General features: G+C 46.7%; 1 protein-coding gene across 1 annotated transcript in view; it reads right to left on the reverse strand.

Annotated features, from left to right (window-relative positions):
* Positions 1–1,346: 1,346 nt before the first annotated feature.
* Positions 1,347–13,810, reverse strand: part of LOC137362672 (probable G-protein coupled receptor 139) — a 37,062-nt gene continuing 24,598 nt past the window's right edge. The window contains exon 2 of the mRNA XM_068026992.1: positions 1,347–2,140. Within this exon, the coding sequence (XP_067883093.1) occupies positions 1,347–2,140 (794 nt within the window). The remainder of the gene's footprint in view (positions 2,141–13,810) is intronic.

A 13,810-nucleotide genomic window follows, 5' to 3' on the forward strand; every position in this document is an offset into this window, starting at 1 on the left:
TAGGTTAAAGGTTCGGCACAACATCGTGGGCCGAAGGGCCTGTACTTTGCTGTACTGTTCTATGTTCTGTTGTTATGTCTATATTGCCTCTTCTCTGGCTTCTGCCAAAGTGCATCACCTCACAGTTCTCTGATTTAAATTGAAACCGTCACTGGTCTGCCTATTCTGTTTGTCTACTTATGTTTTGTTTCAGTTGGCATATAAAAGCAGTGTTCCCAGCACTGACCCTTCGGGAACACCACTATCTATTGCCCTCAGTCTGAAAACCTACGATTTCCTATGACTCGCTGTTTTCTGACCATAAGCGATTTTTTAGTCCAAGCTGACACAGATCATCAATTAACATGGACTTCATGAGTGTCTGTGGGCCATCAGCCGCAGCAGAATTGAATTCAACCACAATCTGTTACCTCAAGGTCCGACATGTCCCCCACTCTATCATTAACATCAAACCAGGAGACCAACCATGGTTCAATGAAGAGTGCAGGAGGGCATGCCAGGAGTAGCACCAGGCATAACTCAAAATGACGTGGCAACCTGGTGAAGCTACAACAGAGGACTACTTGCGTGCCAAACTGCCTAAGCAGCATGCGACAAACCGAGCAAAGCGATCCCATAATCAACGGATCAGACCTAAGCTCTGCAGTCCTGCCACATCCAGCCGTGAATGGTGATGGACAATTAAACAACCAACTGGAGGAGGTGTCTCCACAAATATCCCCAATCTCAATGATGGGGGAGTTCATCACATCCTTGCGAAGGATAAGGCTGAAGCATTTGCAACAATCTTCAGCCAGAAGAGCCGAGTTGATGATCCATCTCAGCCTCCCCTGAAGTCCCCAGAATCAGTGATGCCACATACCCCCTGCATCTCTTGTCCGGACCTAAACTCTAGGCCTTCTAACATCAGCGAATGGGAACAGACCCAGCCTCCAGTCTGTCACCACGGTGAACTGACCCGCCCTCCTCTATCACCACAGCTGCAGGTTCTGTCCCCGTTCTGACAACATAGCGACAGGCCCTCCCCCACCCCAACATCAGTCACTGCGGGGATGGGCTCCGCCCATGCTTAGTCACATCAGCGACAGGCCTGTCATCACTCTGTCAACACAGCGAAAAGACCCACCCTGCTCTATCACTATAGCGACAGGCCCCGCACCTGATTTGTCAGCAGTGTGGCAGGCTCTGTCCCCGGCTGCTGGAAATAGTCAGTGATTCAGTTGCTCACCACATCGAATACATTTAACAATTGCAGTAAAGGGATATTTCATCGCATTCTTCAACTGCTCTCTGAACTGTGTCTGGGTCACAGCATAAATCGCTGTGTTTGTGCAGCAACTCAGAAGCTACAGCATGAAGCCCACTTCTACCAGATAATCAGGTAGATAAACAGACCAAAACCCAGGCCCATACCCAAAATTCCACATCCGCCTCCATATTGCATACATGATTAACACTGCCCATAACAGGATGAAATTCCCCGAGATAACTAACAGTAAAATAATGGATTTCCTTCGGCTCTCCATCTCTGGGTCTCTGCGACTCTCCCCACTGCTGTGAGCCCGGAGTCTTCTGCGCGCACTGCTGCTCACTAAAATGTATCGGACAGTGAGGGCATTGAGCAATAGCATCAGCACAAATGGGACACATGGGGTTACAATATAATGGAGGAACTCGATTGTTGCCCAGAACGGAGAGAGCAGCACACCTGCTGATACATCACAAAACCCGGGGACGTTTTTCAGCCAATACCGACCTGTTAACATAAAATACCAGATGATGTTATTTAATCGGCTCAACACAGTCGCTGTTCCCAGAACTACAGCCGCTGTTTTTTCGCTGCAATATTTTCTTTTCAGCTTCTGGTAACAAATGGCCACAAATTGATCAAAGGTGAAAGTGATGGTGAACCAGACAGAACAGTCTGTGGCTGCGTAAAGCAGGATGGCGTGGATGTTACACAAGGGAATTGATTCCAGGAATTGAAAATGTTTCTGATAAACAATGGGAATGTGCCTCAATATCAGGTCGAGGATAATGACCAGTAGATCCGCCGCTGCCATGGCCACCAGGTAACGAGTGACACATTTGGAGAGACCACACTTTCCCCGGGACAGGATCCGAATCGTCAGCAGGTTAACTGTGAGGAAGGGAAATTATACATCAGGCTGGGAGAAAAGTTACCAGTTTGATTGAGGAATTATTGAGAATTATAAATGTGTTCCTGTATCCAGTGATGTACTGAAATGATTGGACCTGAAAGAACAAATGGGAAGGTCTGCGATACAGTAATAAACAGGAGAGATTAAATGACAAAAGGATGATACTGAAATTGTTAAAATCAACGTTGACCATAATCCCCCCCTCCCCTTATTTTGCCCAGTTTATAAACTGTTCCATCTCTAATCTCTCCCGGTTCTGATGAAGTGTCACCGACCTGAAACATTAACTCCGTTTCTCTGTCCACAGATGCTGCCAGACCTGTTGAATATTTCCTGCATTTCCTGTTTTATGTCATATGTATCGCATCTGCACCACTTTCCTCTTGTATAGAAAGTTAAATGTTGGACGACTGAGTGATTCCCTCACCTGTGAGAGGCTGCACTGAATTCTATTATTTCAAAGCAATAATGGGGAATGAGTCCACTGAGAAATCAATGAAACAAATAATCCCAATCGCCACTATGTTAACATCACCATTGGAAATTACTAAGGCATTTATACATCAGTTTGCAAATAAAAACAACAGATTGAAGGAGTTTAGAGTGACATTTGAACAATTGTTCATGCATTTATAATGGATCTAGTTGTTGTACCAGTGACAGGGATTTCTGCTGGAGACAGGGAGCTGAATTTAATGGAGCCAGCGGAATTCCTGACGGTGGGCTGAAAAGTTAGGGAAACCAATCAAAATTCGGAGCCCCCACCCAGCGCAATTCAGTGGTGCTCGGGCAATAAACTACCTGGCGCTCTGATCCCAGGCATTTTATGGATGGGTATTCCACCTGCCAAAGTTGCTGAACCTTGTTAGGACCTTGGCAGGAGGAGTGGACTGTAACTTCATTCCCACTTCTCCAGCGGTCACAGCATATCAATAAATCTTGCCAACCACAGAACAACAGCCAAGTTTCTCCTCTCTTTGTCCCCCAGAGTAAAGCACACCAGCCAGGTTTGTTTAATCAACTAAAAAAGTAACTATTTATTTAAATAAATCCTAAATCTTAACCAATAATGAGCCCTCCTGGTGGGAATGGAGGTGCAGATCGATTGGACATCCATAGTGAAGAGTTGGGGCCAGGAAACTGGAAATTGTCAAAATGACTAGGGCGACAGAAGAGTCATAGAAGTAGGTGGATGGTTTGAAGGTTCTCCGCTTCTTCCTTGAACAGAGGCCCAACCAGTCCCCATCACCACCACCCTCCTCCGCCTGGCTGAACTTGTTCTCACATTGAACAACTTCTTCTTCAACTCCACTCCCTTCCTTCAAGTAAAAGGTGTTGCTATGGGTACCCGCATGGGTCCGAGTTATGCCTGTCCTTTTGTGGGAAATGTCAAACATTCCTTGTTCCACTCCTACTCAGGCCCCCTCCCCAACTTTTTTCCGATACATTGATGACTGTATCGATGGCGTTTCCTGCTCCCGCCCCGAACTGGAAAACTTTGTCAACTTTGCTTCAAAAATCCACCCTTCTCTCACCTTTACATGGTCCATCTCCGACACTCCACTTCCCTTCCTCGACTTCTCTATCTGCATCTCTGGGGATAGGCTGTCTACCAATATCCATGATAAGCCCACCGACTCCCACAGCTACCTCGACGACATTTCTTCAAACATTGCCTCCTGTAAGGACTCTAATCCAGTCTCCCAGATTCTCCTTCTCCCACGCATCTGCTCTGATGAGGCTACCTGCCATGATAGCACTTCTGATATGTCTTACTTTTTCGTCAACCGAGGAATCCCCCAACACCCCCACTGTGGTTGACAGGGCCCTCAACCGTGTTCGGCCCATTTCCCGCACCTCTACCCTCACCCGTTACCCTCCTTCCCTGAACTGCGATAGCGTTCCCCTTGTCCTCACTTTCCACCCACCAGCCTCCATATCCAAAGGATCATTCTCCAGCAATTCCGCCACCTCCAGCGTGATGCCACTACCAAATGTAGCTTCCACTCCCTTCCGCTGTCAGCATTCCAAAGGGATCATTCCCTCCGCGACATCCTGGTCCACTCTTCCATTATCCCCACCACCTCCCCAGGGCACCTTTCCCTGCAATCGCATGAGCTGTAATACCTGCCCATTTACCTCCTCTCTCCTCACTATCCCAGGTGCCAAACACTCCTTTCAGGTGAAGCAGCGATTTGCTTGTACTTCCATACCTTATTCGCTGCTCACAACGTGGTTTCCTCGACATTGTAGAGACCAAACGCAGACTGGTTAATCGCTTTGCAGAACACCTCTGCTCAGTTCGAAAGCATGACCCCGAACTCCTTGCCATTTCAACACTCTCCGCTGCTCTTATGCTCACATTTCTGTCCGGGGATTGCAGCAGTGTTTCAGTGAAGATTAATGCAAGCTCGAGAAACAGCATCTCATTTACCGATTGGGCACACTACATCCTAACGGACTGAACATTGAGTTCAATAATTTCAGAGCATGACGGGTTCCGCTATTTACTTTTCTTATTAGTTATTAATTATTTTCTCTTTTATATTTGTTGTGTTTACTTAATCATATTTCATCTTAGTTTGTTCAGTTTGCTTCCTCGTTTTTTTCATCTTCCGACTTGTGGCTGTTCAGTTTTCAATCCGTTAACACCCTATCTGTGCTAATGCTGTATATTTCAACACACCATTAACATATTGTTTGCCTTTGCTCCATGACCTTCAGGTTGGTTATTCTCTGTGACCTTGCCCTATCTACACCTTCTCCTTTCTTATCTCTTGCTCCACCTCCGCGTTACTTGATTAAAACCTTTCAAATGTTTAATATTTGCCAGTTCCGAAGAAGGGTTACTGATGTGAAACTTTAACTCTGCTTGTCTCTCCACAGATGCTGCCAGACCTGCTGAGTATTCCCAGCATTTCTTGTTTTTATTATCTAAGATTTTAGTACAAGAATAAAACCCTTGTAACAGCAATCATAGGGCCAGCAGCTCAATAGTATCTGCAATTCCTTCGGGAACAATGGAACTTCCAGGACTACACCAGTTCTGGGAACAGGACTTCACTAGGGTTCGGGCTTCAGGTATGTCTGGTGGGGTAGCCGTGATCAGTCGGGGACGAAGGGTCACAGCTGGTGACCCATAGTTCACATAAGTGTGGCAGGGTCACCTGGGCCCGTAAGGAAACGTGGGTCACTGCCCATCGCTGGAAACCAGGTCCCCAAGTAAGTGATATGGGGTAGCTTCGGTCAGTCATGAACCGGAGGCCATTGTTGGTACGATACCAGCCCTGGGACCAGGAGCAGTCTTGGAGTTCCAGTGCCCAGGTAACTGTGGTAGAGTCGCCGGTTCAAGTCCAGTAACCCCTGGAAGGTAGGTCAGAGTGATTGTTGAGTGAGGGAGTGTTTAGCATAGAAGCGGTCTTTGCTGCCGTGTGTCCACCCATGGGTCACAGATTACCCACGGAGGAAGCCTCCCCAGATCCTATCCAGAGGCTGTATTGCTTTACTGGGCGGCCTGAACAAGTAGCGGGGCTCCCACCAACCGCTCGTGCGGTTTAATTGGCTTTAATTGGCTTCTTGACAGCAAGGTCGTCATATTCGCCATTTTATGGGCCCCTCCACCTTCTATCCCATCTCCTGTGGGCCCAGTAAATTCCACACAGGTTTTAAATTAAATATTCATGGTTGGATTTCGAAATATAATCAGAAAACAGGGATTTCAGCTGGAAAGAGCGGTGGATTGAGCAGCTAATAAAACAAGAGTAACTATTTCATGACTAATAGCTTTATAATATATCAGCTCCCCACGATTTACTGATGTGGACATCAACACAAATTATGAGGTATTTTATCAACATTGTGGTGAATGGCCGTTTTCTGAACTGGTGAGAAGTATACAGTACTGATCTGCATGGTTCAGCACCAGGACCACTGCTGTTTCTGACATACATTAAACACATAGACTTCGGGATTCAGGCAAAACATTTCAAAATGTGCAGAAGTCATGAAGGGTGTAAGTGCAGTGAAGATCGTTACATAATTCAACAGGGCATGGACAGGGGTTGTGGAATGGGCAGAATCACAGAAATCTTATCTCGCAGAAGGATGTAATTCGGTCCATCGTGCCCGTACTGGCTCTCTGAAATAGCATTCCCAGAAACAATAATATTTCCACAGCGCCTTTAATGTATTGCAGCCTACCAAGGTGCATTGCATGCGAAAATAAGAGATTGACTCACATAAGAATATTGTAGGTAAGATGGGTGAAGGGGCTAAGTTTTAAGCAGTGTTTTCAAAGGCAGACAGCGTGGTACAGAGTTGTGGAGAGGGTATCACAGAGCTTATGGGCCAGGCAACTGCAGGTACCGCCACCAATGGTGAAGATTATAAAATCGGAGTAGCACAAGAGGACAGTATTGGATGAGCTTGCGGGGTTGTGGGCCGGGGGTGATTACAGAGTTAAGGAGCTGGAGCTCTGTAAGAGGCGGGGCTCACAGCGCCAAGATGAACACCACCTCAGGCTTTTCATGCCAAACCCTCCCCGCCCCCAATGCCGAGTGATCCTGCGTTTTCTTTGTATAGATGTCCCGAGCCAGACTCCCTGTCTCTTTAAAAATGAGGGCCTGCCTCGAAGAGCCACCGGCCCAGCACAGGGCCAGCGGCTCAACAGTAGCAGCATTGTCACTGGCAGCGATGGCCACTGGTGAGATCCCAGCGGCGGCGGTAAGGAGCCCTTAAGCTGATCTTAATATGCCACTTAAAGGCTTCAAATGGATTCTGGGGAGGAAGGAAGTCAACGAGATGGTGACGAGCCGTTTGCACCCGCCAACTGTCGCAATTCTACAGGCCCCCGCCTCAGATATTGACTCAGGAGTGTCCAAAAAAGCCAGCCCAGGGAGTGCTGATACCATAGAGGAATTTGAAAAAAAGAAAGACATTTTAAAATCAAGGCATTTGTTAATGACTAGTCATTGTAGGTGAGTGAGCACAGGACAGATAGGTGAAGGGGAGCAGCTGTGAGTTGGTTAAGACGTCAGAAGCAGAGTTTTTTGATGAACTGATGTTTACTGATAGTAGAATGTGGGAGATGCGCAGGAGGGCATTGAATGGTCAAGTCCAGAGGTAACACATGCATGAATGAGGGATTTCAGCGGAGGAGCTGAGATATGGGCAGAGTGGAGTGATGTTACAGAGGTGGAATAAGCCATTTTAGTGAAGGTGTGTATATGTGGTCGGAAGCTCATCTCAGGGTCAAACAGCACACGATCCAGGGCTTCAGTTACGTGGAGAGATTGGAAAAGCTGAGATTTTTCTCTTTCGAGCGGTGCATGTTAGGGGGAGATTTAATATAGAAGGTCAAAATCGTGAAGGGTTTTGATGAGGTAATTAAAGCAAAACTGCACGCAGTGCCAGAAAGTTCCACTTTGAGAAGACACAGATTGACGGTATTTGGCAAAGAACCAAAGGGGGAGTGAGGAGAAATTTCTTATACAGTGAGATGTTGGGACCTGCAATTCATTGCCTGGAAAAAGGGTGGAAGCAGATTCAATAATACCTTTCAAAAGTGATTGTAATAAATATATGAAAAGAAAAAAAATGTAGGCGTCTAGGAAAACAGGAGGGGATTGAAACTAATTAGATAGCTCTTTCAAAGAGACAGCACTGACACTCTATGTCTCTATGACACAGTAGGCCAAATAGTCTCCTTCTGTGATGCATCCATCTCTGATTCTATGAACAAGAGAGAGAGAGAGAGAGACAGAGGTGAAAGAGAGGGAGGAAAATAGAGACAGAGAGTAACAGAAGTTTGCAGCAATTTTCAGGCACAGGGATTTTGATACGTGATCTGTCTGCGCCTATACTGTTGAGGCAAGCAGCATACAAACTCGTGCTGCTTCCTCATTTCTGCCTGCACTCTTAGCAGGGCCGAACTGCAAGGCTGGCCCACGATTCAGCGAGCTTCCAACTCTGACGATACAGCATTTACACCAAAGACCAAATCATTCTCTGATTCTATAAGCGAGAGAGAGCATGGAGAGAGAGAGAGATTTGTGCTGCTTTTTGAACGTCGGGTTGGCAATTTCTGATCTGCCTGTGCCCGTTCCTGTTGAGGCAGGTGACACACAAACTTCATGCTGCCTCCTCATTTCCATGAATTCTACGTGCCGCCCAGCGTGACCCGTGCTTCTGTCTGTCTGCACGCTTACCAGTGGCTTAACTGTGTGTGCGGTTGGCTCGTGTTTCAGCCAGGATCAAGCTCTTAAAGGTAGTCAGTCCCTCTTGTCGGGAAGCTGCACTGAAACACAGGAGGCTGCTGCTGCTGACTGTGAATGATGCAAATGTAGAAAAGGTTCAATGAATACCTGTGCAAATACAGGGCTCTTCGGTTTATGGATGAGGCACTGGAGGCCTTTGTCATGGACGTTGACAGAAGGAGAGAGGCAATGTTTCTGGGCAGGGGCAGAGGCCCTCAAGCAACGCTCTCCAAAGGGAATGGGAACAGGTGGCGAAGGCCCTCAATGCAAGATGTCTGGTCCAGAGGACCTGGCAGCAGTGCCAGAAGATTAATGAGGTCACACGGGTGGTCAATGTCAGTGATTGTATCTCCACCCATCAACAGTCCCTCACACTCAAGACGCACTTCTAACATTCATATGTTTCACATTGCCATCACAGAGCTTCCACTGTTGCCATCGTCTCACGGACATCTCACTGCCTCCACATACCGCCAGCTATTCAGTTATAGCAGGCACAGCACGCAAACACAGTGCAACACAATCACTGGTATCCTGCAACAAAAACAAGAAATGCTGGAATCACTCAGCAGGTCTGTCAGCATCTGTGGGAAGAGAAGCAGAGTTAACGTTTCGGGTCACTGACCCGAAACGTTAAATCTGCTTCTCATTCCACAGATGCTGCCAGACCTGCTGAGTGATTCCAGCATTTCTTGTTTTTGTTTCAGATTTCCAGCAGCCGCAGTATTTTGCTTTTATTTTACTGGTATCCTGCTCTGTGTTTTGCAGAACAAGGTGGCCCATCGTCGCTGGGAGCAGCAGTTAACTGGCGGGGGCCAGACATACCTTCATTCACTTAGCCTGAGGGAGGAGATGATTCTCCGCATTATGGGGCCGGCTGTGACTGAGCGAATATGGGCCAGAGTCACTGAGAGCATTCAGGATGATACTATGTTCCTGTTTTATGCTCCTTAGCTCCCACCACCCCTCATCCTGTTGCCTGGGATGATGTACAAGCTGCAGTTGTTGGGACCATGGATCTCCTGCTTTCCATCTCACCCCTAATCGCTCGAACCAATCGGTCCCTTCTGATTTTATACTTTCCAAAGTTGGCCAAAACATCTGACTTTCCAGTCACCGGACCTCCAGGCCACAGAGAGAGAACAACTGTGTAACAGTAATGATGAAACATGGTCACTTGGTCTGACATTCCCAAACACCAGATCAAACACTTGCACTGCATGTACCTCAGGGAGTGAGAAATGTGTATGTTACACAGGACTCTGATCGGCAATCTGATGGGGCAGCTTACAGGGAAATGCTCGTAAGAATGTATCCTGATATGCTTTTTGCAATGGCAGGCCTCTCAGGAAGTCTTAGATTAGATTAGAGATACAGCACTGAAACAGGCCCTTCGGCCCACCGAGTCTGCACCGAACATCAACCACCCATTTAGACTAATCCTACATTCCCAACAAACATCCCCACTTGTCCCTATATTTCCCGACCACCTACCTATACTGGTGACAATTTATAATGGCCAATTTACCTGTCAACCTGCAAGTCTTTTGGCTTGTGGGAGGAAACCGGAGCACCCGGAGAAAACCCACACAGACACAGGGAGAACTTGCAAACTCCACACAGACAGTACCCGGAATCGAACCCGGGTCCCTGGAGCTGTGAGGCTGCGGTGCTAACCACTGCACCACTGTGCCGCCCAGTCGATTGTCACTGTCAAGAAGCATGAGGTGTCTGGATAAAATGTGCAAGGCTGAAAGGGAATGTGTGATGGCCAGGCATAGTAGAAGAGCCAGGTAGGTAGTGCAGGAGTCCCCTGTGTCCATCTCCCTCTCGAACAGATATTCTGCTTCGATTAGCTTTGTGGGAGATAACGTCTCAGGGGACTGCAGCAAGGGCCTGGTCTGTGGCACCACTGGTCGCTCAGCTGCACTTCAGAGGAGGAGAACGAGTGGGAGAGCTATACTGATAGGGAATTCTATCGACAGGAATGCACATAGGCGTTTCTGTGGCTGCAAACGTGACTACAGGATGATATGTTGCCTGCCTGGTGCTGGGATCAAGGATGTACGAAGCGGCTGTAGGATATTCTGAAGAGGAAGGGTAAACAGCCAGAGGCCGAGGTACACATTGGTAGCAACGACAAAAGTAGACAGAAAGAGGAGGTCCTGCAACAAAAATTTCGGGAGCTAGGTCGCAGATTAAAAAGCACGATTACTCCCGGTGCCACGTGCCAGTCAGTATAGGAATAGGAGGATGTAGCAGATGAATGCTTGGCCTCGGAGATGGTGGAGGAGGCAAGGCTTTAGTATCATCCATCACTGGGTCTGTTTCTGGCGAAAGTGGGACCTGTACAAGTCGGACGGTTTCCACCTGAACCTGAACGGGACCAAAGTCCTTGCAGGGAGGTGGCGGACCAGGGGGATGGGATATAGAGTGGAGGTACAATTTGCGGTCATTCACAGCCAAATATAGAAGAGAAACTAAGTCAGTCTGGAAGACAGAGCAAATGTTGAGTTGTTAAGGCACACACGAATAATGCAAGGCTGGATTACTTCTATTTTAAGGCAAGGAGTCTTAAAAGTAAGGCAAATCAATTGAGGACGTTGATTAACACATGGCAATATGATATTTTGCTATCAGGGAGAGACGGTTGAGGGAAGGGCAGGACTGGCAGCTGAATATTCCAGGGTATAGAATCTTCAGGTGGAACGGGGTGGGCTGGGGGTGGGGGTGGGGGTGTAAAATAGGAGGTGGCATTGCATTGTTGGTCAAGGAGTCAATTACTGCAGAAAGGAGGGATGATATCTTCGAAGGTTACTCAAATGAGGCCATATGGGTAGAAGACAAAAACAAATAGGGCCATCACTTTGCAGGGATTGTACTGCAGGCCTCCAAACAGGCAGGGAGAGATAGAGGAGCAGATATGTAGGCAAATCGCAGAGAGGTGTAAAAATAATTGGGTACTGATAGTAGGGGATTTCAACTTCCCCAATATCAACTGGGATAGTCTTAGTGTAAAAGGCTCAAAGCGGGCGGAATTCCACCTCTTTGCTCTCCGAAGGAGAGTTTTTTGAATCAGCACGTAGAATGACCGACAAGAGAAGGGGCCCAATCTCAGCAAATGAAGCCGGACAAGTGGCAGAAGTGTCAGTTGGGACGCATTTTTGTGATAGTGAACAAACCTCTTTAAGATTTAAGGTAGTTATGGTAAAGGACAAAGATAGACCGGAAATAAAGGTCCTGAATTGTGGGAAGGCCGATTTCAATATGATAAAACAGGATCTGGACAAAATGGAGCAGCTACTTGCAGGAAACTCGACATCAGACAAGTCATTTAAAAATAAAATAGTGATAATTCAGGGCCAACATGTTCCCGTAAAGGTTAAAGGTGGCACTAATAAGTCCATGGAACCCTGGATGTCAAGGGATATAGGGGATTAGATGAGGGGAAAAAGAGGCTTATGGCATATTCAGAGGGCTGAAAAGAGCAGAGGCCCGAGAGGAATATAGCAAGTGTAAGGGGGTACTGAATGAAGTAATTAGGAGAGCGAAGATGAGGCATGAAAAAACACCAGTGGGCAAGACAAAGGAAAATCCCAAGGAATTTCATAAGTATGTAAAGGGTAAGAGGATACCGAGGGAAAGGGTTGGGCCTATTAAGGGGCAAAGTGGCAATCTGTGTGTGGAGCTGGAGGACGTCGGTGAGGTTTTAAAGGATTACTTTTCATCTGTGTTCACTATGAAGATGGACGATATAGGTGTAGAGGTCAGGGTGGGGGATTGTGATATACGTGAACAAATTAGATTTGAAAGGGCGGTGGTATTACCAGTTTTAGCGGGCTTAAAATGGTTAAATCCCCAGGCCCAGATTAGAAGTATCCCAGGCTGCTATGTATCAGGCAAGCGAGGAGACAGCAAGGGCTATGGAAAAAAATCAAGTCCTCTCTGGCCATAGGATAAGTGCCAGTGTACTGGAGGACAGCGAATGTGGTACCATTATTCAAGAAGGGTATCAGGGATCAGCCAGGTAATGACATACCAGTGAGACTAACATGAGTGATCGGGAATCGATTGGGAAAACAGTTCTGAGGGACAGGATTAATCTCAAGTTGGAGAGGCAAGGATTAATCAAGGATATTTAGCATGGCTTTGTTAGGGTGAGATCATGTATAACCAATTTGATTGATTTTTTCGAGGAGGTGACGAGGTGTGTCGATAAGGGTATGACAGTTGATGCAGCCGACATGGACTTCAGTAAGGCTTTTGATAAGGTTCCGCATGGGAGATTGGTCAAGAATGTAAGAGCCCATGGGATCCAGGGCAATTTGACAAATTGGATCCAAAATTGGCTTAGTGGCAGGAGGCAGAGGGTAATGGTTGACGGTTGTTTTGGCGATTGGAAACCTGTGACCAGTGGTGTTCTGCAGGAATCGCTGCTGGGACCCTTGCTGTTTTAAGTGTCCATTTAATGATTTAAATATGAATATCGGAGGTATGATCAGTAATTTCGCAGATGACACGGAAATTGATGGTGTCGCAAACAGCGAGGAGGAAAGACTAAGGTTACAGGACGATATAGATGGGCTGGTAAGATGGGCAGAGCAGTGGAAAATGCAATTCAAGCATGAGAATGTGATGTGATGCATTCTGGGAGGACGAACAAGGCAAGGGAATACACAATGAATGGTCGGACCATAAGAAATACAGAGGGTCAGAGGGAATTTGATGTATTTGTCCATAGATCACTGAAGGCAGCAGCACAGGTATATAAGGTGGTTAGGAAGGCCTGGAAGTGAGCAGAACGACATGGCACTATGCTAGATGGGAAATCTAGGCAAGTTAGGAGTAGTCACTTTGTTGAGCTCTGATGAAATGATTTAATGATTTAAAGCTTGAGAAACTGCAATGAAATAGTTAAAAGTAAAGGCTGAGAGTGTGATATCGTATAAACTTACAGGCACTGGTAATTGCAAGGACATTTGTTCATTCATGACTTGATTGTGTAACTCCTTGTGGTTTGGAACAAATGGATTCCTGTGAGACATGCTGGCCATCCCTGTGTGAGTGATGATAAGGAATGAAAGGCCACACTATCACTGTATACTGTTGCTGCTTGGTGTTAGTTCATGATGTGACTTGATAGAGATTACAGGATCCCAGGACTTATGACAATTGTGGGAAGCAAAAGCAGTATCTGTGGGAATCAAAATCAGTATCTTGTTTCTAACTCTTCTTCCTTTGCTAATTGTCTTAATGTCTGTTTTCTTTTAATCTTGCTGGTACAAAACGATATTTTATTAGTAACAAGTATGTATTGAGAATGGAGTGTATTGTAACCTCAATAACAGATGTACTGCATGTCACCACGTGGGTGAAGTCGAATTGTACCGCACT

The sequence above is a fragment of the Heterodontus francisci genome, unplaced genomic scaffold, assembly GCF_036365525.1.
Source record: "Heterodontus francisci isolate sHetFra1 unplaced genomic scaffold, sHetFra1.hap1 HAP1_SCAFFOLD_740, whole genome shotgun sequence".
Lineage (NCBI taxonomy): Eukaryota > Metazoa > Chordata > Chondrichthyes > Heterodontiformes > Heterodontidae > Heterodontus > Heterodontus francisci.